Source organism: Polypterus senegalus, chromosome 7 (assembly GCF_016835505.1).
Source record: "Polypterus senegalus isolate Bchr_013 chromosome 7, ASM1683550v1, whole genome shotgun sequence".
Taxonomy (NCBI): Eukaryota; Metazoa; Chordata; class Cladistia; order Polypteriformes; family Polypteridae; genus Polypterus; species Polypterus senegalus.
In genome coordinates this window covers 29,007,474-29,034,070 of record NC_053160.1, presented here as the reverse complement: position 1 = coordinate 29,034,070, position 26,597 = coordinate 29,007,474, and the positions used below count along the sequence as shown (strand labels likewise).

At 36.9% G+C, this 26,597-nt stretch overlaps 1 protein-coding gene across 3 annotated transcripts in view; it reads left to right on the top strand.

Annotated features, from left to right (window-relative positions):
• The first annotated feature begins 1,371 nt into the window (after positions 1-1,371).
• aggf1 (angiogenic factor with G patch and FHA domains 1) overlaps positions 1,372-26,597 on the top strand; it is a 50,718-nt gene continuing 25,492 nt past the window's right edge. The window contains exons 1-8 of one of the 3 annotated variants that reach the window (XM_039758404.1): positions 1,372-1,421; positions 1,529-1,628; positions 5,972-6,168; positions 6,788-6,887; positions 7,277-7,473; positions 8,191-8,325; positions 10,067-10,252; positions 20,601-20,670. In XM_039758404.1, the coding sequence (XP_039614338.1) occupies positions 5,986-6,168; positions 6,788-6,887; positions 7,277-7,473; positions 8,191-8,325; positions 10,067-10,252; positions 20,601-20,670 (871 nt within the window). In that variant the 5' untranslated portion in view covers positions 1,372-1,421; positions 1,529-1,628; positions 5,972-5,985. Of the gene's footprint in view, positions 1,629-5,971; positions 6,169-6,787; positions 6,888-7,276; positions 7,474-8,190; positions 8,326-10,066; positions 10,253-20,600; positions 20,671-26,597 lie in introns of all 3 variants that reach the window. The other 2 variants (XM_039758402.1, XM_039758403.1) reach the window with 2 other exon arrangements.

Here is a 26,597-nt window from a genome sequence, read left to right as displayed (position 1 = left end):
TCCACTGTCATCTGTTCTTCTTCATTCCTCTCCTTGACACCATACCTACCCATCACCCCCTCATCTGCTCTATTATCTTCACCAATATGTCAATTGAATTCCGCTACAATCACCACTCTCTATCCCTTCAGTACCTCGTCCATCACTTCATCCAACTCACCCCAGAAATCTTCTTTCTCATCCATCGCACACGCAGCTTGCGGGGCATATGCACTAACAACATTCATCATCACACCTTCAGTTTCCAGCTTCATAATCATTACTCTGTCTGATACTCTTTTCACCTCCAAAACACTTTGACATACTGTTCCTTCAGAATAACCACTACCCCGTTTCTCCTCCCATCCACACCATGACAGAACACTTTGAATCCACCTCTGATCCACCTGGCCTTACTCCCCTTCCATTTAGTCTCTTGCACACACAATATATCAACCTTCCTTCTCTCCATCACATCGGCTAACTTTCTCCCCTTACCAGTCATACTGCCAACATTCAAATTTCCTACCCTCAGTTCTACTCCCTTTACCTTACTCCTCTCCTCCTGTTTCTGGACACGTCTCCCCCCTCTTCTTCTGCCAAAAGTATCCTAATTTCCGCCTGTACCCTGTTGGCTAACAGTACTGGTGGCGGCCGTTGTTAACCCGGGCCTCATCCGATCTGGTATGGAAATCTGTATTGTTGCCTGCATATTGATCTGGCAAAATTTTACACTGGATGCCCTTCATGACGTTGTTTGTGTTTGTGTATCCCCTGTGGCTGGGTTCTTTATCCCCCACAGACCAAATGTGGGAAATCTCACCTGAAACGAGAAGCACCAGATATTGACTAAAAATGGAAATCAGCAGCAAAACATTTTAGCTCAGTTAAGCTAAATGTCAGCAATGTTAAGCAATTAAAACACATTTTCATAAAAGATGTAGGAGGAAAACCCGTGCAGGCACACAGAGAATGTAAAAATTCCATATGGACAATATCCTGGCATTTAATTTGAACGTGTAGGATCAAATTGAAAAGGTTAATACAAAACTTAAAAAGTAAAGTAATGGGTAATCCCTAGATATAATTATCATAAACATACTAATGAAATTAGAAATTTTACCATACAACTCTAGACTGGAACAAACCTAAATATAACTGGAGACAGGACTCTTTGTTCAGTTTAAGTAACAAGAAGTGTGGGTCTTTCTTAGACAGAAGAAGCAATATTCGCGTCAACAAAGCTGCGCAGATGCTGCCCTGATGGTAGAAGAACAGCATTATATGGTGCAGTTTAAGCGTTCTTGCATGAACTCCTTGTAGAAAATCTGTGGATGGGAAACGCCTCCTCGCGCAGATTAAAGGTCACGTGAAAAGTCCGTCATAGCCCCACAATGCCCTGCGTTCCTATATGGTGGAGATCGTTTTGGTGTTTGTGAATTGTAAACATCTAAGCTTTGCAAGAACTATATTTAACTGTAAAATGGCAGCTTTGCTGGATGTAATCGCGCACAGAAGTAGTCATTTATTCTTTATTTTACTCTTTCAGGTTGGCATTTGGCTTTTTAATAAAGGACAATTCTTTAGTGACCTGGACGACGCCGAAAAAAATCACGAGGGGTAAAGCAAAAGCCCATAGACGTTGAGAGGTAAGGCAGATAGATATTAATTTCATAAAGTTTCTGTTTAACGGCGTTAATATTGGATTTCGTCTAGTAAAGCAAATTTCCAAGATGTGTGGTAAATTAAATATATTTTACACTTGAATATTTATTTTGCGGGAGCTTTAACACACATGCCACACATAAATGACCTGTGCAATTGATCAGTTTTCTATGGGTCGTTGTGTAGCAGTAAATCTGTAAGCGGACCTTTTGTGACTCTCCATTTTGCTTTAGTTGATCGTCGTAAACTTTGAACAGTTCTCAAAGTGCGGAAAAGTAAATCAAATAATTACCGGAGAATGAAGAACATTTGTACCATGAAGGGGAATGGTTAAAACTGAAAAGGTACCACAGATGTATTTGGAAGACAGAAACGTTTTGTCCTGAGAATAACTACCTGTAGTTTACCAACATGAAATTTGTGTCTAATTAAGAATATTAAGTCCTTCGTTCTGCATTTATAACTACAAGTTGATGAAGCTACCAGTTGACAAATCTTTCTGTCGTCAGCTTCAGTTTAGCTTGATTCCTGTGTTTTTAGAGTATATTCATTTTGATTATATATTTGAACAGCAGAACATTAATGGCAAATCACACAGTGAAATAAGAAACAAGGCAGGTACAGCCATTTACTTCAGAGTCGGCTAGAGAAAACAAAAGCAAAGTATTCTGTAAGCCAACCTAATTCAGTGTGCTCCTAAAAATTATAATATAATTTACTTCATGAGGTAGAAGTGCATACTAAACAAGAAGAGTTAAATCAAATATTTGAAATTTTAAAATTTGTCCATAAATTTAAATGTTTAAAGTCTAAATATAATCAATTGTAAAAGAAAAAAAAACACTAGTAATCACAGACCTTGAAATTGTCCAAAATGATATCCTTTATGCTTGTTACAACAACAACATTTATTTATATAGCACATTTTCATACAAAAAGTAGCTCAAAGTGCTTTACATAATGAAGAATAGAAAAATAAAAGACACAGTAAGAAAATAAAATAAGTCCACATTAATTAACATAGAATAAGAGTAAGGTCCAATGGCCAGGGTGGACGGAAAAAACAAAAAAAAAAAATCCAGACAGCTGGAGAAAAAAATAAAATCTGTAGGGATTCCAGACCATTAGACTGCCCAGTCCCCTCTGGACTCTTGTTAGAAATTTGTCATTTTTTAATCTTCTGCTAGTGACTCTTAGAGGACTAGATCCATTGGTAAAGAAATGCACATCAACAGTAGTATCATATTCGTGATCAACAGCTAGAAGTAGCATAAAACTGCACTTCTCATGCCTGTATTGCCGATCACTATTTTTCCAAAGTTTTGTGACAAGAGGTAACTTGGACTTCTTGTATCCTTTTAGTGGGCAAGCCCCTGGGGTTGGTTGATACAGCATACACTATATGTATTCTTTGGATCATTTGTATTGAAGACACCAACTTGTTTACCTGTTATCACAAGGATGCAATTTCCTACACAAAATATGGTCTAAAAATGACCTAAACATGAAAAGGGGGAGAACCACAAAAAGATTGTCATTTGGCATGTTAGACATCAGGACAGTTCAAATGGTGTATCATATGTTGGGGCTTTTCACTTACTGGTGAATCAGAAGGCGCCGGATGTAATAAAATTTTGATTTCAAAGCATTCATAATTCATGTGCACAAAATGCAAATGAAAACCTAAGCAAAACAAAAACCAACCCCCACCCCGATAAAGAAAAAAGGGTGGACACAAGAAAAAAAACTTTTTTTAAATGTAAGAAAACAATGAATACCATAAGAAACTCAATCACAGTAAATATTAGAAAAATTTTTATGAGAAAAGGCCCATTGAGCCCAAAAAGTTCATCCATCCTAATTACCTGGATTGTCCAAGATAACATCATTAGGATTTGAAGGTCCCTAAAATCCTTGGCCCATATTTATCAAGCATCCCATGGTAGTAAAACTGTTCTAACTGGCTCAAAAATCTGAGTGCATCAGATTTGGTTCTACTGTTAGGAATCAGAGAAATAATATTTTATCAATTTTCCTAATTTAGGAAACTACTCTTAATAATGATAATGCCCAGGCAGAGATCAACATACACATCCCAGGAAAGGCAGAATGCTTTGGAAATACTAGACAATAAACTCAAAAAGAGATATCTTTTTCACAGAGAGAGTTTAATATTTTTAACAAATCTTGTATGTTACATTGTTGCTCCATCCACGTGGAGAAGACCTCAGCTAAAATGAAAGTGTTGGTAATGTTACATGTAAAATGCAGCTTTGCAGTAACAATGATTTTGTTATATCACAGCTTACCATTTCTTGAACTTTGCAAAAAACTTTGAACTTCCTTACAACATGTTAGGTACTACACAGATTTATACATTTCCCCACCACTCCACATTAGGTAATGTTAAACCAAACTCCATTTGTACATATCGGCAGTCACATAAAAATCATTGCCCCAAGTGTAGACAAGCATACATTTGTGAATCCCATGCAGTATCACAATATATCGGCACACAGTGGTCATGTACATAACACGCATAGGGTGCAAGGCAGGAAAGCATTCATTGTTAAATAAGCTTGCCAGATTTCAGGCTTTACTCTCATTCAGTGTGTGTGCCTGGGTCTTTCAGTCTCAGTGCTCATTACAAAATTATTCTTTATGTTGTGAAATAGCAGCTATTACATACAGCTTAGCTCAATATCCTACTTTTTATATTCTTTCTAGTGTTATTTATTATCATCCCACTAATTTGATTATTCTTAGTGCTGTTTATTGTGTTTTTTCATATTATTCTTGTTGTGCAGCCTTCGTGTTAGTAATAAGAAAATACAGATCATCATTATGACTTTCAGTTTGCAGCTTGGGGTGTTGTGAAGTAATGACACCATTCATTCTCAGACATGGCCCCCTGCTCTTCACTGGGCCTGGGATGCTTTGTAAAGATTACTTGTGTCCTCCTCAGAGGTAGGACAGATTCTTATCCTAGTGTGACTTGTTTTCCTTCCTAGGCTTAAATGGAAAATACCCGACTTATTTAAGTATTCTTTATTTTCCTACCCCACACTGGGCCATCAGATCTTGACGTGGCAGTGGTGTTTGTGGTGGAAATACTGTGGGAAACAATGCACATGTCTGGTGGAAACTGGAGTTGTGACAGCTTTTTAAAATAATAAAATGCAGTAGCATCATGTACAAGTCTGTTTCCTGTTCAGCATCCCATGCATGATGGTTATTATCTCCTAGATAATGTAAAAACATGATTTAGAATTAACAGTAGTAGCATTGCCACATATAGAGAATACAGTTAAATTATTTTTTACATGTATGACTAGCAAACAATGCATTGCCAATCTATGACACGTTGATTTGCCACAAGAATATATTAAGAATGTGCTTTGTTCATAACATATACCTTTTAATGTTACTTTAATATTGGATTTTTCTGCCTATATGTATCTTTTTTTTTTCCCCTCCCCCTGACTTTCCTGTATATAACTCCTTTACTTGTATGACCACCACACACCTTAGGCCTACTTTCTGTCTGTCTGTATAGTGCCTTTTATCACTGTATCCACCAGAATTTCCCTTGCAATTGTTATTAACAAAACCTAGAGCTTAGATATATTTATAGGTGAATTATTTTATCCTGAATATTTTTTTTCAGTGGCTTATTTCATGTGAGCTAAGTTGTGACCCTGAATAAATCTGTTAACCTCCCTGAGCTTCAGTTGCGTGAGGTGTTTTGTCATTTGTTAGATTAGAACATTAGAACAATCTAGACGAGAACAGGCCATTCAGCCCAACAAAGCTCGCCAGTCCTATCCACTTGTTTCCTCCAAGAAAACATCAAGTCGAGTTTTGAAAGTCCCTAACGTCTTACTGTCTACCACACTACTTGGTAGCTTATTCCAAGTGTCTATCGTTCTTTATGTAAAGAAAAACTTCCTAATGTTTGTGCGAAATTTACCCTTAACAAGTTTCCAACTGTGTCCCCGTGTTCTTGATGAACTCATTTTAAAATACAAGTCTCGATCCACTGTACTAATTCCCTTCATAATTTTAAACACTTCAATCATGCCACCTCTTAATCTTCTTTTGCTTAAACTGTAAAGGCTCAGCTATTTTAATCTTTCCTCATAATTCAACCCCTGTAGACCTGGAATCAGCCTAGTTGCTCTTCTCTGGACCTTTTCTAGTGTTTCTAGTGTGTCAGTTTCATCCAATACGTGGTTTTTGTTATAGTATAGTGTTTAATGTGATTTAAAACTTGTTTGATTATTTATTAGTGCCTATATTTAAAATATTTACATATGTTTACTTTCAGTATGTCTTGACACTATGGCATCCACTGAAGTTGATGGCCCAGAGTGTGAACTAACACAGCTTCATCTAAGAGTACAGACCTTGGAGGAAGAGCTGAAGTCTTGCAAAGCTGAGATTCATAAGCTTAAAAAACAACTGAAAAAAGCAGATCTACTATGTCGAAATACAGAAAGTTACAATGAAGATTTAAGAAAACAGGTGTTGTATTTCAAATTCAAACTCCACTGAGATTAGTCTTCCTGAATCTTCTGCTTATGTAGAATACTTTAACATAATACACCATCCTTCACATAATAATTTTAAATTTACACTTCCCCCTACCCCCGTTTCTTTTGAAGTTTAAGGGTATATATGAGGGATGATTCTTAGGTTTTTTTTTTCCTTCACTATTTATAATAATGCTGAAAATTTGTCTTGTCCTCAGTGATTCTGTGTTTCAGAATGTTTTGTGATATGTTTGAACTGTAGGATTTAGTTTGTATTTTTTCTTACTAAAATATTGATTTTTATTTTTTTTTTATTTAAAAAGCTACAGGGCATAACATGTAAAATAAAAAAAAAAAGGTTTTATACTGTTTGGTTTTCATGTCTGTTTTTTTAATGTCTATTAAAATTATTTTACCTCTGCCTATTTGTATTTATATCAATACATATTGTTCACATTTATGAACTTATGTGACAGAAGACTTCTGCTAGCAGTACTGGTGATCTGTTTTCTGGTGCATTTTACTAGTTACATTGTTTACACAGAATACATTTTTAATTGCAGAATAATCTAACAAAGTAAATTTTTTCTGCTTTAATGTTTATTGTTTAGGTGGACAAACTAAGTGAAGAAATTCATGAAAGGAAGAAGAAAGAGAAAAACAAAGTGAATGCTGAAGTACAAACTGAAACTCTGTCTTGGTCAGAATCAGGTAGTTTTTTTCAGTACTTTAATTGCTGTTAATAAACTGCTCCAAATAGCATGTGTAATAGTATTTCACTTTATTTATGAAATGTACATAGTGATCCTACTTTATTATGCAGCATTTATTTAATATGCTGTAGCTGTAGACTCCTGGAGCATATCATTGGTTTCAAATACTGAGAATAAAAATAGTGTTTTGCCTTTTGTTGTTCTTAAGAACCATGCAATGTGTGTCAAACTATTTATTGCAGCAGATGTGTGTGTATATATACAAGAACTAGAATATTGTGATAACAATGAAGACGTACAGTTAATTACTACACAAAGCCTAATTTGCTTAAAGCAATTATATCTACTATAGTGTATAGTCTGAGTGGCTAATTTCTATTTTTACAGACTATTTCAACTATTATGCACATTTTTATGAAAATGGAAGAGAAGATGCTGAAAGTTCTGTCTCATATGTGCATGGAGATCAACAATACAACTTTCCTAGCAAATCAACTGCTGATGACCAAAATATGGCAGAAAGTGGAGAAGTCGGTGAAAAAACTAATTCATTTACTCAGCAAAATTCAGTTCCAGAAGAGGAGGTATAACTAAATTTACCAGAACTTAAATATCCAAAGGACAGTTTAAAAAGCATAAGCAGCATTATAATCATACTTTGTGAAATCATAAAATATTAAAATTTTTACAGTAGTTTTTCCCAGTATGCAGTATTTTTATTTGCTTCTAAACTGCATTTGTAAAATTAAATAGTTATATAAGTACCTGTCACTATATAACTATATAACTATATATATATATATATGCCAACATTATGCCACTTTTAAGATTTCCTTGAACAAAGGAAATGTTACATTATGTAGATGTCATGTTTAATTTGGTGACTTTTTGGTGACTAAAGACAAACTTGAAAAGAGTACTTTTTTTTTCTGAAATGTCACTGCTTTGGAGGAATGTTTCTTGATATAGCTTAAGGGTGTCAAATTTTATTTCACTGTCTAAGGTGTGTGTACTGTTGCATGGAAAAAAAATCGACCATATGCACAAGCAGATTATAGTCATGCTCTTGAATTTTTCCATGATCTTTCCCTAAGTAACAGTTTTAAAAGTAATTAATCTGGACGGTTGTGCACATAGTGGTTTTTGTAAGAAGCATATATTGTAGCTAATGAGGAATGTAGAACTCTCTTTAGAAAGTTCCAATATACCCAGTTTACAATCGTACAGCAGAGATTAGTCTTTATCGTGTTATATCCACTACTGAAAATTTTAAAGTAATATTTTTTTTCCTTAATTTATAGGAGAATACGGGTGGAAATTCTTTAGCAGATCTATTAAGAACTACGGCAGAAGCTGCAGTATCCCAAACGGGCTTTGTCTTTGATGAAACTTTTGGGATGTACTACGACCATAGCACAGGTTTCTACTATGATTCAGTAAGAACCTATTTTACAAAATGTTTTCAATAGAGAGTATAACAGCTTTTATAATATTGTTTAGGAGTAGTTGTCTTATGTGTTTGTGTATAATGTACGTAAACATTTTTTCAGGAATAAACAACACCGTTATCATAATAATTTTAAATGTGTTAAATAAGTGTGCAGGAGCAAATCGGACATGTGAGCTACTAATGACCAGTGCAAGACTGATATAGACGATAATGATTCTGATTTCCTAGAGGACACTAGTAATGTAATTCATTTAAATTACAGAATACCAAAATATGATGGGTTTGGAAAATACAAAGGAAATTTTAAAGATGTTTTACTTGCAGACAATTAACAAATTACATCCTTAATGCTTAACACAAAGGTTATTATGGATTTTATGTTAAATAACTGTATTGTATAATTTATTTAAAATCCTTAATATATTCTGATCTGTTGAACAAAGTTAAATACCATTTTTATCAAAAAATATTAATTTAGTACAATGTTGTTGAGTATTGTAGGCAGCGTATGTAATTCCTGAAAACTTGCATACATTTTTGATAAACAGTATTTCTTTGCTATCAGTTACATAGTGTAGGTAGTAGATTATGTGTCTCGAGGTGGGGAATTAAGCTTTTTAAAGGAGCTAAATAAATAAATAAACACGATATCAAACATCATTCTCTTTAAATACGCACAGACTAAAAAGTAAGAAAAGTTGTAACTTGGTCAAGATACAAAGAGCAGTCACAATTAGGCTTTATGGTTTTTGTTCTGCAGACAGTCATCTCCTGTTCTGGGGGTCATGTTCTTGGCCATAAATGAAATCATAAAATATGTATTGCATCCAGACTCACAAGAAAGCTTTTCAACGTAAACTTCTGTATACACAGAAGTCATGTTTAGATTGACCCATTCTTTATTTTAATATTTTCTTGTTATGATTCCAGAGAGTGATATTGCATGTTGGTTGGACATGCAAGTTAAGAATTGAATGTTTATGCAACAATTCTACTTACTACTATTGGTAATTCTTCTTCTGTTTAATATTATTGTCAGTGATGACAAAGACTGGCAGTCTTTAAAATACTTTAAAATGAAAAAGATTATGGTGTATTTTTAATTTAGTCAGGCAAAGTACAGTAGATAAGAGTAAACATTTTAAAAAAAAAAGAAAAATCATTCATTTTTGAACTTGTTAAATATAACTAGGCATGCAGCAAGCCTAATGTTTTCATGCAATATTGAACAAAGGTAACCTTAATTTGGATTCCAGATTATTGCGTTATAGTTATACCTACACATGAGCAATCTATCTGCTCATCTGACAGTTCTGTTGATGTTCTTTTTATAAATACTGCATGTTTTTCCAGTTTTTGTTTAGAAATCAAAGTTATGTTGGGGGAGGGGGAAATTGTAATTTAGTGGCTAAATTAATGTAGTACTAGGGTGTTGTACCATGTTAGCCATTATGGGTGTAGTGAAAAGTCGAACAAAATGACACCTTTTATTGGCTAACTAAAAAGATTACAATATACAAGCTTTCGAGATAACTCAGGCCTGGAATATTGTAATCTTTTTAGTTAGACAATAAAAGGTGTAATTTTGCTTGACTTTCTAGCTAAATTTACAAAAAAAAAAGTTTGTATTAACAGTAAGGGTAATATGTTTTAGGTTTGTGCTTTATAGTAGTATTTTAAAAAATATTGGCAATTTCTGCATTGAAGTTTTACTTTTTCTACCCCAGAATAATCAGTTGTATTATGATCCAAACACTGGAATATACTATTATTATGAAGCTGAGAGTGGTCGTTACCAGTTTCACTCTCGTGTGGATCTCCAGGCTTATCAGACACATACAGAGTCAAATTCAGACAAAAAGACAAAGAAGAGGAGGAAAGCCCCTGAAAAGCACTCGACTAATGATGATAAGGTATATTTATTTAGGTTATTTTTCATTGCAAAAGTAGCATAGGCTGTTACATCTCACAAAGTATATATCTATGTAAATGGTTTTTGTTTCAGTTTTCATTGCATGTTTTTACATTTTCAATTTTAACACAATTAGAAATTTCTTTTCTTTTTCTAGTTATGCTTTTTGACAGCATAATAAGCAGTGGCTGTATTACTGCATTTGCATTACTGGGTCTCAATCCAAAATCAGAATTCATGAAAATCTAACCTGATGTGTGAGGTATTTACATTACGTGGTCCTGATGTGGTTGGAGCGGTTACCTACATGCTCAGCTAAGCCCATGTCACATTAGACAACTTTTCCAGTGATTATTAGATTTCGCCATCATTTTACATAATCTAAGCCAGTTGGAAGTGTGCTTCAGTGAAGACAACCACGTAATGTTGCATACCTAATAGCTGAGCCCAAATAGTCTACGACTGGCTGAGATAATATTACACCTGTTTGATTTTCTCATTATTCAGAGGGGCAGGCTGTTTGCACAGGAGAGCTGACAACCAGTAAATTCTCACCTGGAAGTACAATTCATAGAAAGAATATAGTGATGAGGAATAAAAATGAACGTGTTTTAAACTTCACAGATCGAAGAGAAGCTTGTCTGTCTGTCATGTTTTATTTACTAGAATAGAATGGGAGGAAAAAAGAAAAGTGGCTGAGGCGGCGGCTGCATTAACCCTTCGCACAGCACCTGCTCTGTCACAAACTGAAGAGAAGCGTGTTTTGTCTGATGTATTTTACATACCATGACAGATTGGTGGGAAAATAAAGGTCTGAAATTGCTGCCCTCCTCGCTGTGGCTGTTAATCCTTCATACAGTGCCAGCTCCTTCAGTAAACCCACTATTCACTGTCGGGATAAATGGCCAAGCACAGCTTGATTGGCACTAAGTCAGTAAATGTGACAAGCTGCAGTTTTAGTCTTGTAATTTGATGTGATGCAGCTATGGGATCTGTGATTATGATTAGCAGATCTGACATACCCCACGACAAACATTTGTGTAATCTCACATCGGCTTTACTTGACATTTTTGACCTGAGCTTGTGTTGTAATATATTTGCGCTGGTAAGGCATAAGTCTTGATCTTTGCATATTTGTTTACCCTGATGCTATAAACTTTTCTACATTTTTGAAAGTAGAGTTTGTTTTCTAAATATGTTGTCTGCACAGAACAGCTACAGTATGTTATCATATGCATCAGCATTTTCTGCTATGATTTTCTGAGTACTTTCAGAGAAGAATATGGATACAGAATGGGAGTTATTAGTCATTCGACTATTATTCACTGTTTACTATTTTTATTTAACTGTTTATTGTTATGTAAGTGTTCAACTGATAATCCTAATGGCTGAAGGAATTTGGAATGAGACAAATACCATTTTAATATCCATAGAATTGTCTCTCATCATGCTACCCTCTTCTTTTATTGTGTTGTGTATTGCACCAAAATGATGTAATCAAGCCTCATCCTTAAATTAAAATCTGATCATGCTTTTTAAACTCGGATAGATTTTGGGTAATCGAAACCGAAATGTAATTCCATGCCATGCTCAAAAGTGGCCTTTTTTCTTATGCGAAAAGATCAATAAACCATATGTTGTTTTTTTTTATTGGGGGTATTTACACCAAATGTGAACAAGCTGCTTCAGGTATATAGAACAAAATCATAACCAAGTCACATCAGAGTGGTAGTATAAACATGACTTGTACAGAAACATTTTGAATTATTTACTTTTCAGGGTTTTGTGTTATATTAGGCTTCAATGTAAGTGTTTTTATAGCCCTGAATGGGTTAATCCTAGTGTGTGAATGCAAGATGAAGGTTATTGTTAATTGTATTGTTTAGCACCGGTGAAGTTTGTTTTCATACTATATTTTGGGATGTTTGTGGTACCTCATTGGCCCATTAATTGCAAACTTAATTTTAAAGCACATGCATCATGTGTTGCCATCACTGTGATTGATCAGGAATACTTTATACATTTAGGTGCAAAAGTATTTGGTTTTAGAAGGGTGTAATTTCTGAACCTTCAGAACATAGCAATAGAAGATAAAGTTGCATTTGTTAAAAATGCATAACAAGTAACACGAGAAATATCGGAAGTAACTTGTGCTAGTTGACTTATTTATATTGATGGTACCTCAGTTAAAAAAAAAAAAAAAAGTATTTTAAACATTATTTCTGTGAAGTAACAACATCCATTTGAAGTATCAAGTATAAATAAGGTGGTCTGTCACAGTTAAAACAGGCCCATTAACAATGCAAACAACATTTTAACTACAACATTTATATAGCATATTTTCATGCAGTCAGTATAGCTCAAAGTGCTTTATAAGATCTCGGAGAATGTTACATGATAAACTCCTGTAAGATTAGACAATAATAGTAGAGTGTAAGTAACAAAGATAACGCAAATCTATACAATCTTAAAAACAGAAATATCAATATTTCTCTACAAAGGCAGAGCCATAACAACAGACAGCTTCTTCACGTCGATTTTGCTGGCTAATAGACTGCTACAACACAACAGGAACTTCCACCTGCAGCTAAAATCACTTCAGTACACAAGCAGTTCTCCACATTAGTGTTTATATCTGGTAGTGCCATGCTGATGGTGTATGTGCCCAAAAAGAAGTCTGTCTGCATTCTCAGTACCATGCACCATAGCGTGGAGATTGGGCAAGATCGGGGGGTGGGTTGGGGAGAACAATGTTTAAATGACCTAGTGTTTTCAGATAATGATGTTTTCATGTATGGATGTGTGTGCATGTGTGAGAGAGGCAGAGACAGATTTGATATCATTTACTAGGTTACTAGAATATAAAATAAACACTTTCTCAAAGGTATAACGAAACAAGTGTGCTTTTATTCAAAAATAAAACTGAACAAAAAAAAAAAACACTCAAGTGACAAAAAAATACCAAGAAAACATGATTCACCTGCGTTTATCTGCTTATATCCCTATCCCTTCAGTGATATCTTTTACAAGTAGCAAAAATTTATACCAACTGAGTCATTATTATATAATAGTAATAATAATTGCAGCTCACTAGTCAAAACAGTAAATGCGGGAATGACCCAGGATCAGACCCAGAACCTCTTGATTATAAGGAAGCAGTTCTTACCTCTGAACCAGCTAGAAAGGCATGTCTTCTTTGTGTCAATTGATATTTGGACTTCGGTTTTTACACATTGATAGCAACATGTAAATTGTATAATTTTTCTTTGGTTATATTCTTGAATAAAACGTACTTGTTACACCTTTCGTGAAAGTGTTTTTGATATTTGGATTTCAGTCTTCACACATTATACACATCAACATTTTGGCATTATTATAACATGAAAAAAGTTTGTTTTAGTTATGTATTAAAAATTTCTTGCCTTGCTTATTCTACATTTACACAGACCGTTGTAGGTATGGAACACACACTAAATATATGTATTCTAAATAACATTATATTACTTACCCTATACAATTCCAGACACCCAACTCCCAGATAAAGTGACTTCAGGTCTGAGAATTTTGTGTCTAACTTCACCTGCTTCAGTGGAGGATGAATGAGCAGGCTGCCTGCTGCCAGTGCTTATTGGCACATTTGCAAAACGAAGATGCTGATGAGGGGGTGCGATGGAATTTAAGGTGGCTTGGCATTATGAATATTTTCATAGGCTTCAGGGATTCTGGTGTTAAACACTCAGAAGACAATGAACCAAAAGAAAGCTCCTTTTTCCATTAACTGCTTTAAGGTTCACAACCAAAAGTATAGTTAATTTTCAGTAAACTGAAATTCTTTACAGAAAACCATGAACAATAATTTCTATCTTGTGCTTTCTAAAGTACATTCACTATAAATACATTTTGAGTTCTCAGATCTGCAAAAGCCATAGCTTAGTAAGCATGTGTTTTTTTTTTTTAGGTTTAGTAACAACTAGCAGAATACCCACGCTTTGCAGCGTAGAAGTAGTGTGTAAAAGAAGTTATGAAAAAGAAAAGGAAAAATTTTAAAAATAACGTAACATGATTGTTAATGTAATTGTTTTGTCATTGATATGAGTGTTGCTGATATATATATAGAAAGAGAGAGAGATTGATTGATTGTGGACTGGGACCCGGACACAGGCAGACGGACGTTGTTGTTACATCCAACACACTGTTTATTTTCAATCTATTTACAATAATGACGTGTAGTCTCAAACCCCAGAGCCTCCAGCACCGATTCCTCCAATGTCCAGGCCTCACAGTCTCTGTGCCTCTCTCTCCTGGCTGTCTCCAGTCCTCACTCTAGCTCCATCCTCTTCCACCCGACATCCGCCGATGACTGGAGGGAAGCGGCCCCTTAAGTAGGAACCCGGATGGGCTCCAGCTGCTTCCCGGCACTCCCCTTTGGACACACCCCTGTGTGGCGGAAGTGCCGGCTGTGCACCCGGAAGACGACCGGGTGTCTTCTGTCATCTTCCTCCCCAGCACTTCCTGGTGTGGCGGAAGTGCTGGGCTCCAGGGTTCCTTAGGCACCAATACAACCAGGGCAATCGCCCCCTTGCGGTCTGGAGGAGGCACAAGCCCTCCTCCGGTCCTGCTGGGCTCCAGCCCCGGCCGGGTACCACACAGGATATTCGGGCACCGGGGAGCTGCCTGGCGGTGGCCACGGGTCCCTACAGGGCTGGGCTTCCAAGCCTTGTACCCGAGGCCCCCAACATAACCCGGCCGGGGACCACTATATATATTATATACTATGGGGTGCCAAACAGGCAAATACTGTACATTGATTTTCTGAATATATAAAGTCAAAACCTGAATATATAAAGTCAGCGTCGGAATTTATAGTCATTCCTGATTATAAAAAGTCAAAGTCAAAATATATTGATTGAAATGACTCTGAACTGAACTAAGTTAACAAACGTATTCAGAAAAATAAATTAAAAAAACACTGTTCGGTTAATGTTTTGAAAATGATGCATGTGCCCTGCCCAGGATTGGTTCCTGCCTTGCGCCCAGTGTTGGCTGGAATTGGCTCCAGCAGACCCCCGTGACCCTGTGGTCGGATTCAACGGGTTGGGAAATGGATGGATATTCCAGCACTTACTTTATATATTCCAGCGCTTACTTTATATATAGTTTTGAGTTTATATAGTTACATTTATTCATCATTGCATAACTTTTTCTTTACCATAGAAATTTTAAGACTAAATTCAACTTCCATTCCTAACAAAGATATTTCTGGTGACTAAATAGAACCTACTTATATCCAAATTCGAGCTATTGAGCTTCTCACCTGCCTGCCTGAATAAGTCACCCTCGCTTCGCTCTTACTTTTTTTTTACCATTCATTTAATCATGGCTAGTGGCGGAAAATTTATAAAATGGAAAGTGGATTACACCGAGTATGGCTTTACCAAAACAATTATTGATGGCGAATTGATTATTCATAAAGATTCAATTGGTGATCTGTTTTTCTGTGTTAACCTCATATTTTTTCATACTTCTTCTCAAACCAAGGGGTTGCGAGGGTAAAATGAATTGGGAAGCGCTGATCAATGTAATCGGTGTACCAGGAAATCATGCATTGACAGAAGTTCCCCTTTGCTTGGAATTGAAAGTGTGATTAAATGCGTGATTTTTTTAACGCGTTATGGAGCACATGCATTGAAGCTTCTCAGCTGTGCTTGTGCTAAGAAAAGGAAACATTTTAAAAATAACGTAACACGATTGTCAATGTAACCTTTTGTAAGTAGTGCCTGGAGGATTCAGTGTGGAGAAACTATAGAGACAGCGTGTGTATTAACTTGTGGATTTTTCTGTGAGTATTTGGTAGCAGCGTCACAAAGTCACTTCTGTAAGACTGCGTTAGCTGCGGAGCTCAGCTCAGAGCGAAATGAGGTTAATGGGACGGGAGATGATGATGTGACTCCCCCTCCCGCCTTAACTGTCAATCCCCCACAAACACAGTCTCTCGGAATTTGCATAAGCATAGCCCTTCACCTGCAATTTTAACTTAGTTACAAAGTGATCAAAACTCGTTTATATCCTGCGTCCTCTCATTAAACTTGTATCCCGCATTACCCGTGGGCATGACAAACGCCAGCGGCAGCCTATCTATGAACTTAATTTAAACTTTAGGTTTACACCGTGCTTTGTTTCCGAAGTAGCAGCACTCATGAATATGGTTGTATGTGTCACTCGCTCACTTCTTATTGTTTCGCTGCCTTCTCAATTATATAATGCATATTTTCTTCAGCGCTTTTTGGAGCTCTTCCTGGTTTTCTACGTACTGCGTTGACAGTCAGTTCACGTGATTATGTGGGAGGCGTGATGATGTCACACAAAACTCCGTCCCGCCCCCACGGCCATCGAGCTCAACTCCATTACATTATATGGAGAAAAATAGGTTCCAGTTATGACCATTACGCATAGAATTTTGAAATGAAACCTGCCCAACTTTTGTAAGTAAGCTGTAAGGAATGAGTCTGCCAAATTTCAGCCTTCTACCTACACAGGAAGTTGGAGAATAAGTGATGAGTCAGTGAGTCAGTCAGTGAGGGCTTTGCCTTTTATTAGTATAGATGCAATTACAATATGTAAATTACTTTGTAACTTGAATAACAGAATCCTCCCCCACAAAAATGTTAGAAGTAAAGGGAGAAATCATCTGTCAAGAAAAAAACTGCAAAAGTGTTTCTCAAAATATCCGCTAATTCTTGTGTAAAGTCGCGTGTCATACTGAAAATTAAACATGTGCCAAAATATGGGTTTATCTTCACTCATGATGCTTCCATGGTCCAACCTGTCACTGTTTTAGCAGAATCATCAGTGGACAGGGGATGCACAAACCAGTGTGTTTCTTCGCGCCGGTCCCAAGCCCTGATATATGGGAAGGGTTACGTCAGGAAGGGCATCTGGTGTAAAAGTTTGCCAAATCAATATGCGGACAACAATACAAATTTCCATACCGGATCGGTCGAGCCCCGGGTTAACGACCGCCACCAGTACTGTTAGCCAATAGGGTGCTGGTAGAAATTGGGATACTGTTGGCCGAAGAGGGGTGAGACGTGTCCGGAGGCAGGAGGAGAGGAGGAAAGTAAAGAGAATGGAACTGAGGGTAGGAACTTTAAATGTTAGCAGTATGACTGGTAAGGGGAGAGAGCAGATATGATGGAGAGAAGGAAGGTTGATATATTGTGCATGCAAGAGACTAAATGGAAGAGAAGTAAGGCCAGGTGGATTTAAATTGTTCTATCATGGTGTGGATGGGAGGAGAAATGGGGTAGGAGTTATTCTGAAAGAACAGTATGTCAAGAGTGTTTTGAAACTGAAAAGACTGTCAGGAAGAGTAATGATTATGAATCTGGAAATTGGAGTTGTGATGATGAATGTTGTTAGTGCATTTAGTGCATATGCACCGCAAGTTGGGTGTGCAATGGGTGAGAAAAGATTTTTGGAGTGAGTTGGATGAAGTGATGAACAGTGTACCCAAGGGACAGAAAGTGGCAATTGGAGCGGATTTCAATGGGCATGTTGGTGATGGGAACAGTGGAGACGAGGAGCTGATGGGTAGGTATGGTGTTGAAAGGAATGAATAAGGTCACAGGATTGTGGATTTTGCCAAAAGGATGGACATGGCTGTGGTAAATATGTATTTTAAGAAGAGGGAGGAACAAGAAGGGTTACGTACAAGAGTGGAGGAAGATGCACACAGGGTACATTACATCCTAGGCAGAAGAGTTGATATGAAGGAAATTGAAGACTGCAAAGTGGTGGCAGGGGAAAGTGTAGCAAAGGATGGTGGTCTGTAGGATGATGTTGGAGATCAAGAAGAGGAGCCAAGGATCAAATGGTGGAAGTTGAAAAAGGAAGACTAAGGTTGAGTTTAGGGAGGAGGTGAGACAGGCACTGGGTGGCAGCGAAGAGTTACCAGACAGCTAGGAAACTACAGCACATGTAGTAAGCGTGACACAAGAAGGGTGCTTGGCGTGACATCTAGAAGGAGGAAAAGGAAACTTGGAGGTGGAATGAGGAAATACAGGAGAGTATACAGAAGAAGAGGATGACAAAGAAGTGGGACTAGTCAGAGAGATGCAGAAAGTAGACGAGTACAAGGAGATAAGGCGCAAGGTGAAGAGAGAGGTGGTGAAGGCTAAAGAAAAGGCGTATGATGAGTTGTATAAGAGGTTGCACACTAAGGAGGGGAGAAAAGGACCTGTAACGATTTGGCTAGACTAAGGGACTGAGCTGGGAAAGATTTGCGGCCAGGTTAGGATGATAAAGATGAAAACATACTCGCAAGCGAGGAGAGTGTGTTGAGCAGATGGAAAGAGTACGAGAGAGAGAAGAGGTTGGATGATGTGGAGATAGTGATTCAGGAAGTGCAACGGATTAGCAAGGAGGAAGTAAGGACAGCTATGAAGAGGATGAAAAATGGAAAGACCGTTGGTCCAGATGACATACCTATGGAAGTGTCTAGGAGAGATGGCAGTGGAGTTTTTAACCAGATTGTTTAATGGAATCTTGGAAAGTGAGAGGATGCCTGAGGAGTGGAGAAGACATGTACTGGTGCCGATATTTAAGAATAAGGGGGATGTGCAGGACTGTAGTAACTACAGGGGAATAAAATTGATGAGCTACAGCATGAAGTTATGGGAATAAGTAGTGAAAGCTAGGTTATGAAGTGAGGTGATGATTAGTGAGCAGCAGTAGGATTTCATGCCAAGAAAGAGCACCACAGGTGCAATGTTTGCTCTGAGGATGTTGATGGAGAAGTATAGAGAAGCCCAGAAGGAGTTGCATTGCGTCTTTGTGGACCTGGAAAAAGCATATGACAGGGTGCCTCGAGAGGAGCTGTGGTATTGTATGATAAGTCGGGAGTGGCAGAGAAGTACATAAGAGTTGTACAGGATATGTACGAGGGAAGTGTGACAGTGGTGAGGTCTGTGGTAGGAGTGACTGATGCATTCAAGGTGGAGGTGGGATTACATCACGGATCAGCTCTGAGCCCTTTCTTTTTTGCAATGGTGATGGGCAGGTTGACAGACGAGATTAGACAGGAGTCTCCATGGAGTATGATGTTTGCTGATGACATTGTGATCTGTAGCGATGGTAGGGAGCAAGTTGAGGAGACCCTCAATGGTGGAGATATGCTCTAGAGAGGAGAGGAATGAAGGTCAGTAGGAACAAGACAGAATACATGTGTGTATTGGGTGTGACGAGGATGGATAGGATTAGAAATGAGTACATTAGAGGGTCGGCTCAAGTTGGACGGTTGGGAGACAAAGTCAGAGAGGCGAGATTGCGTTGGTTTGGACATGGGCAGAGGAGAGATGCCGAGTATATTGGGAGAAGGATGCCAAGGATAGAGCTGCCAGGGAAGAGGAGGGCCTAAGCGAAGGTTTATGGATGTGGTGAGAGAGGACATGTGGGTGATAGGTATAACAGAGCAAGATGCAGAGGACAGCAAGATATGAAAGAAGATGATTCGCTGTGGCAACCCCTAACGGGAGCAGCCAAAAGAAGATGATGATCAGTGGACTATTGTGAGTTGTATAGCATACACACTCACAAGTTTCAATAATCAGCTAGTCAAAGGCAGATGTTATCAGTGTAGACTAGAATTTTCTTTTCTGTTGCCAGCCTGTAATAGACATCAGTGCAAATAATTAAATGGAAAAGTAAAACTGCACTTTTCTATTAAATACATGGATAAACTTGTTTTACTAATTTCAATTGGGACTGAAAGTGTTTTATTTAAAGGTAACCAATTAGTCTTTATCATTACATTTTTTTCTTTCTGATTTGCTTTTGTGTTTGGAATTATACAAAGGTCATTTCCCTCACAAAACATATAGTCGTCTTCATATTTATGTAGAATCCTAGTATTTCTGCTTCTCTTCTAAATAATCCTAGACAGGTTTAGTAGCCTATGGCATTATGGCACAGTTGTTGGCACTGATGCCTCAGCAATGGAGATTACACATTGTACGTGCAAGGAATTCTGGGTAGTCCAGTGTTCACGCTGCATTCCTAAATATGTAAAGATTAGGTTAATTCACTATTTTAAATCAGTCTTGTGCGTGTTGACCCTGTTATGGACTGATACTCTGTTCAGGCCTTTTCTTACTTTGATATCAGTGCTGCCAAGACAGCCTCTGACTACCTGTAACCCTGAATTGGATTAAATGGATCTGAGGATTTTATGTTACGGTTCCATAGAGGAATGCAATTGTGCTACTCATAATAATAAACAAGTTTTGAAATGTTTTGAGGTGAATGAGATTTTATAATAAAGTAATGTCTTACTTATTCCTCCTGCTTCATAGATGCAACAGTTGTGTAAATCAGTGGCTAGAATGAAGATTTCTTCTTTTGGACATTCAGACACAAACAAAGGTACATTGGCTTTATCGTTCATAACCCAGTGGTAAAATTTGATTGAATGGCTGAAATTAGACTTTATAAAATAAACAATGGCGAACAGAATAAAGTAAACATTTACCAGTTTAAACTTATGTTCTTGGCTAATGTAGTGTTAGGGGGAAGTAACATTTTTAACTACTTTGAAAAGAGGTGTTAGATTTTGAAACAAGGAATGTCATAGTTTGAGATAGTGATTGGGTTTTTCTGTTTTTAGTTGTTAGTGGTGGTGTTTTAAATACAAAGAGGACTGTTTGATTTATGTTAGGTAGATTGCCCAGAGGGGACTGGGCGGTCTCGTGGTCTGGAACCCCTACAGATTTTATTTTTTTTCTCCAGCTTTTGGAGTTTTTTTTTTTCTGTCCACCCTGGCCATCGGACCTTACTTATTCTATGTTAATTAATGTTGACTTATGTTTATTTTTTATTGTGTCTTCTATTTTTCTATTCATCTTGTAAAGCACTTTGAGCTACATTTTTTTTGTATGAAAATGTGCTATATAAATAAATGTTGATTGATTGATTTCAATTTGTGTGTATTTAATTGCTGCTTCTTAATTAAGGTCAGCCCAAAGTCATTTAAGGTCACAAAAAAGATTCCTTAAGTTTTAGCGGTCAGCTAGATTTTATTACACACTAATGGAGTGTAACATTCGAGCACCTGGAAGATTTTTAAAGAGCTATAGATGTTTTACAAAAAGGCTAACAAGTGGTCAAAATTATGACTGAAACAGCAAGCAGTAACTAAATACCTGTTCTTTTCAAACAAAAGCTGCTGCTAAATTAAGTTAATGAAAAGTCTGTCAAAAGAAAACTAGACAATATGGTCTATAAGTCCATCACCCGCAAAAGATGGGATATTTAAATTGTTAAACTTCACTGGAAGTGCTTATGAGTTTGACACTCGGCTCAAGAAAGTTTGATAGAGTCACAAGAGTGAATCTGTAGCAAGCTCAAACTATTTTTGAAACACCTAAATTAAAGGCAATGGCTAGATTCAAACTGCAGAAGATAGGTCTTGGGCTCAAGTCATCAAAGATTGAGTAATTGAAAACAGCACCCCATCAGACTGAAATCAAGAAGTTTACTTAATGATAGTGTAGTAGTGCTTTATTCAGGAACTGATTGAATGTATTTTATCAAATTGACTAAAGTTTGTTTATTTAGATCGCTAAATTAGTAGATAGAACTGACCCTCTGTTCTAATAAGTACACAAGTTTTTCTCTCTCTCTGTTTTTGGCCCAAGTATAGCCTTATTCTGTTTAATCTGTATGGTTTTCATCAGTATTTCTGAGCTCCAAATATCTGTCCAAAAAGCAGTGCTTTGGTTGTTTTTTATGAAAGTAAGGTTGCATTTGAAAGCATAGTTCCAAACACAAATGTCTTGTATCCACTTATCTTCCAAACTTAGTGCATATTTTAGCATAACGGGGTCAGCAGAATGCAGCAAGGCTGAAGTCTTTTTTTTGCAATCTCTTAAGCCATAAAGTGACAGTGTAATTCTCTCACTCACTCTCCAAACACTGACTGTAACTTTGGTGGTACTTAGTTATATTTGTTATCTCTCTTCCCAGAAAACACATATTGCCACCATCTACTGTAATGAAATATGATGTAGATATGGCCATGTTCATATTTTCGCACCTAATTCTGTTTTTAACTATAATTGCAACTACAGCAGTATAGTCCTTATTTATTTGGTCCCTCCTTTCCTCAAAACCCTCTCTCTTGCTACATACCTTTGTGCTTCCCTTTACACTTTTAACCATACTTACACATTTCACAATATTCAGAACTTGCTATTAACACATACTACCATTTCACTTCATTTATAAAAATCATACATGCCCTTATGTATTCCCATTAGAGCCAAAGTTAAATTTAAACCACTGTGCCAAGTCATCCAACTTGCCAGCCAGTGCTTTCTGTTTCTGCACATACAATGCTTCTCTTGTACTATCTTTCACAGTCCTTAATAATGTCTAGCCCCCATACTTCGATTCCATATTTTATTGTATTTTTTAAGCCCAGCCACAGTCAAAATTCTGTTCCTTTTTCCCCCAGTACTAACGACCTTTAATTGCTATTTTGATGAGCAGGGACTATACCTTTTTAGATGCTGATTGCCCCTGTTAATGGCAATGTGTGCTTGGGGGAAACTTTCTGTTTTAAGTGAAGCTTTAACTCTGTTGTCCACTTAGAAAGGACCAGTGGGATGTCATGAAGAAAAGTGTGTTTGTTTGAATTGTGGTGGTGTTTGTCCTTCCTTTTGGTTGTTCAAAAGTAAGCCACTTTGCTAAAGCATTACATTCTCCAGGATCATTAAGGATTAGTTTATTAGAGAAGTCCAGTGCTTATTATGGGAGCTACACATTCAACCAAGAGGATTCAGGCTTCTAAACAACTGAGTCTTTGTCGTGGATAACCTTAGCAGAGTATTCTTGCAGCATGTGCTGTTTCCTTTGCAGGCTGTTCATATTTACCTTTTTCACTTACTAAAGCTTATCTTTTTACGTTAAAGAAACTATGTAGTAGAGATGAGCGAACCCTGCAGAGTTCAGCAAAATCACGGAAATTGTCAGGAGCTTCATTGAACTCGACAAAATGTATTGAAGTCGATGGAGAAAGAGGTGCTGAACTAATTTTGAATGGATTATGATGATGTAGTGGTGTTTTTAATTGCCCTGATGTGAGCTGTGAGCCAGCAGTGCTAACCACTGCAACACTGTGCTTCAAACAAGAAAAAGTGGAATGATAACCACAACTAAAATACAACAAATAGCCACAAACTAGCAATGAGTATTAAAAAAATGTACATCTTTGCCCTCGCAGAGTTCCGCTCTTGGGGTACACATAGCCATGTGACAAAGTGGTGGCACGGGACTAGCTTGTTCCATTGTTTGAAGTCGCAGCATCTGTGCAGATGCATTGAACTTTTTCCTTCAATGACTTCAGGCTGTCATTGCCAGCAAAAGGCTTTCAACCAAGTATTAGAAATGACCATTTTATTTCCAGATATTTAATTTGTCCAATTACTTTTGAGCCCCTGAAATGAAGGGATTGTGTTAAAAAAATGCTTTATAGTTGCCTCACATTTTTATGCAATCGTTTTGTTCAACCCACTGAATTAAAGCTGAAAGTCTGCACTTCAACTGCATCTGAGTTGTTTCATTTAAAATTCATTGTGGTAATGTACAGAACCAAAATGAGAAAAAAGTTGTCTGTCCAAATATTTATGGACCTAACTGTAGGTTGGAAGGCTGGAGTACTAATCAGGTAGTGATCTAATGGATGCAAGTAGCAGATCGGCTATGATCTTACTTCTGCTCATGACTGCTACAACTCTGTAATTTCATGCTGGCTTTACAAAGCATCATGGGCTGCTGGAAAAAAATGGGTTTGTGGAAGGTATATCATGGGATTTAATGTCTTTGGTTGTCACTGAAAATCACTCACAGTCTATCACTGCATGGGAAAAAGATCATAAAACAAATCAAACGCTGGCAATCCATTTAATAGACTGCAGAAAGCATCCATAGCTTGGCAATTGTAGATTCACAAAGATTACTGCAGGACTCCATATTACAGGACAAAACACTGGCAGGAATATTCAATTATGTTATGAAGATTATTAAAAGACTTTCAAAATTGGTTTGTAATAGCTACAGATCACAACTTAGAACTACCTCATTGTATTACGGGCTTGAATAGATGTCTCCTGACAAGAAATAGTACATTTTGCTAATTACTTTGACCCATTTGAAAACACTGCCCTCATTCATTCCTTTTCTATCATATTCTCAACAAGATTGATTGGTTCATCCTAGGCTAGCCGTTTAGTAATAGGTGAAAGTGGATGGCTTACAGTGACTACGGTTTGTTGGCAGGTGCATACTTGGGTCATTTAATTTCTCAGCATATTGATGGCTCTGGTGTTGTATCAGATGCCGAGCTTACATCCACTATGTAAGCTTGAATTATTTTGTGTGGAGCTGACTTGCCGCTTTTTTTGTTTCCATACTGTATATGTTCTCCAAAGTGTGTTTTTCTTTCTTAGAGTGGGCTCTGTGCTGGTTTGCTGAACACACAAGGCTTGAGTAATCTGTACTAGTTGAGCAAACCTACGATTTTCCAAAGTGTAATGTGAAATTTATAAATATGGCTGTAATTTTAAACTATGCTTAAAATGAGTTTCTGTTATGTGCAGAAAAGTGTGTTTTTGCTATTTATAGTTAAATACTGAAGTAGTTTTATGCCGTGCAGCTGAATGGCTCTGAAAACTTTTTTTTTTTTTTATTAAAAACACATGCTTTGTGCAAATTATTTTTTACATAAACTGAAACCGTTTCAAGCTATCTGTGGTTTTTATTGGGCAGAACAGTAAGGAACCGTTATCAGGATACTGGGCTGGTGGTTCATTAGTGAGAAAAAAGGAGGCAGAAACCGCTTGGCGTAGCACTGGTAGTTATTGTAACTAAAAATGTGTCAGTTGTACAGGTACTGCACAAACTGTAGTCTGCCCTAACAGACTGAATTTAATGTGCATTACAGTTATTTGTAATTTGGTGACTTTAAATCTCTACCTGAGAGGTAGAGGCAAACGAGGTGTTTCAAAAATGGTAACTTTCTGAATTTGCTATTAGAGCATATTATGCTGGGATTTAAAGTAGTGCTGTACTTTATAGTAATCACTTGAATGCTACCTCTCATGGGGGTATGGAAGCAGCTCCTTTCTGTGCCTTGATCTCTTCAGAGGAGCATTGGTCTTTGGGTTGTGCTTAATGCTAGATGATTCACTGATAAGGAATACTAGTGTATACTGTGACCTAAGTGGATGATTTTCTTTCTCTCTTTCAATATAATTCTGTCAGTTTCTATGATAGCCGTTGTTTGCCAGTGTTGTTTTACAACAACAAAAGTATGCATACCAGAGTTGAACTGAATTACAATACAAACATATCCACAAAAATGCTTACAAATTTTACTTTAAGTCGTATTCACAAGGGACATTCTCACTGTAAAGGTATTCATACATATTTTTAATTGATTAACTTAAGTTGGAGTTTTAACACTATTGTTTGCTGTGCGTTTTAAATTAAATTCTTATGAAGAGGTATAAATTGTGGGAATGTATCTGCTTTGGGTACAGGGTGGGATACAGGGTTTATTAAGTACACATGTCAGATAACAACCTGAAGTGTGTTTTACACAGAAAGCATAAATTCTGCCTCTTACTAGTTGCTCGGGCTATCACCACAAAGGGAATCGCAGTGTGTGACTAATGATGTGATTATTTCAGAGCTTTTACACTTGTACCAAGATGTGTTTTGTGGCATCTGTAGCACTTGTGGGTGATTTTGGGAGCCGTTTGATTTAAAGAATTCGGTCATTTGCTTCAAGATTGAACCCCATTCTACCAAATCACAAAAATAAAGGAGTGTGTTTTCATTACAGACCATGAGCATTAGTGGTTGTGTGACAGGTGGTACATCCCTGCTTTAGAATATACATCTTTTCAAAATGCATCTTGCAACCCTGGAAATTTGGTTAAACATAAAAACCTATGAATGTCCTGGAAACTGGTATTACAAGAAAGAGGAGAAATACTGAATAAAAAAATTTTAAAATTGTATTAGGAAGTGAAATAAACCCTTATTTACATCATATTCAATATTGGCATTAACCTTCCTTTCTACAGTATCATATGAAACTCCATATGAGATATGTTAATGTTAACTTTTGGTGCTACTCTAGACATTGCAGATATTCTTGTAAGTGCTGAATTAGTTGTGCATCTGACTGTATGTTTCTGTGTTTAAAATTAAAAATTTTTCAACATGTTAACTTTGCTACACATGAAGTATATAGGATGTGCAGACTTTGTGCCATTTTATAAGGAATC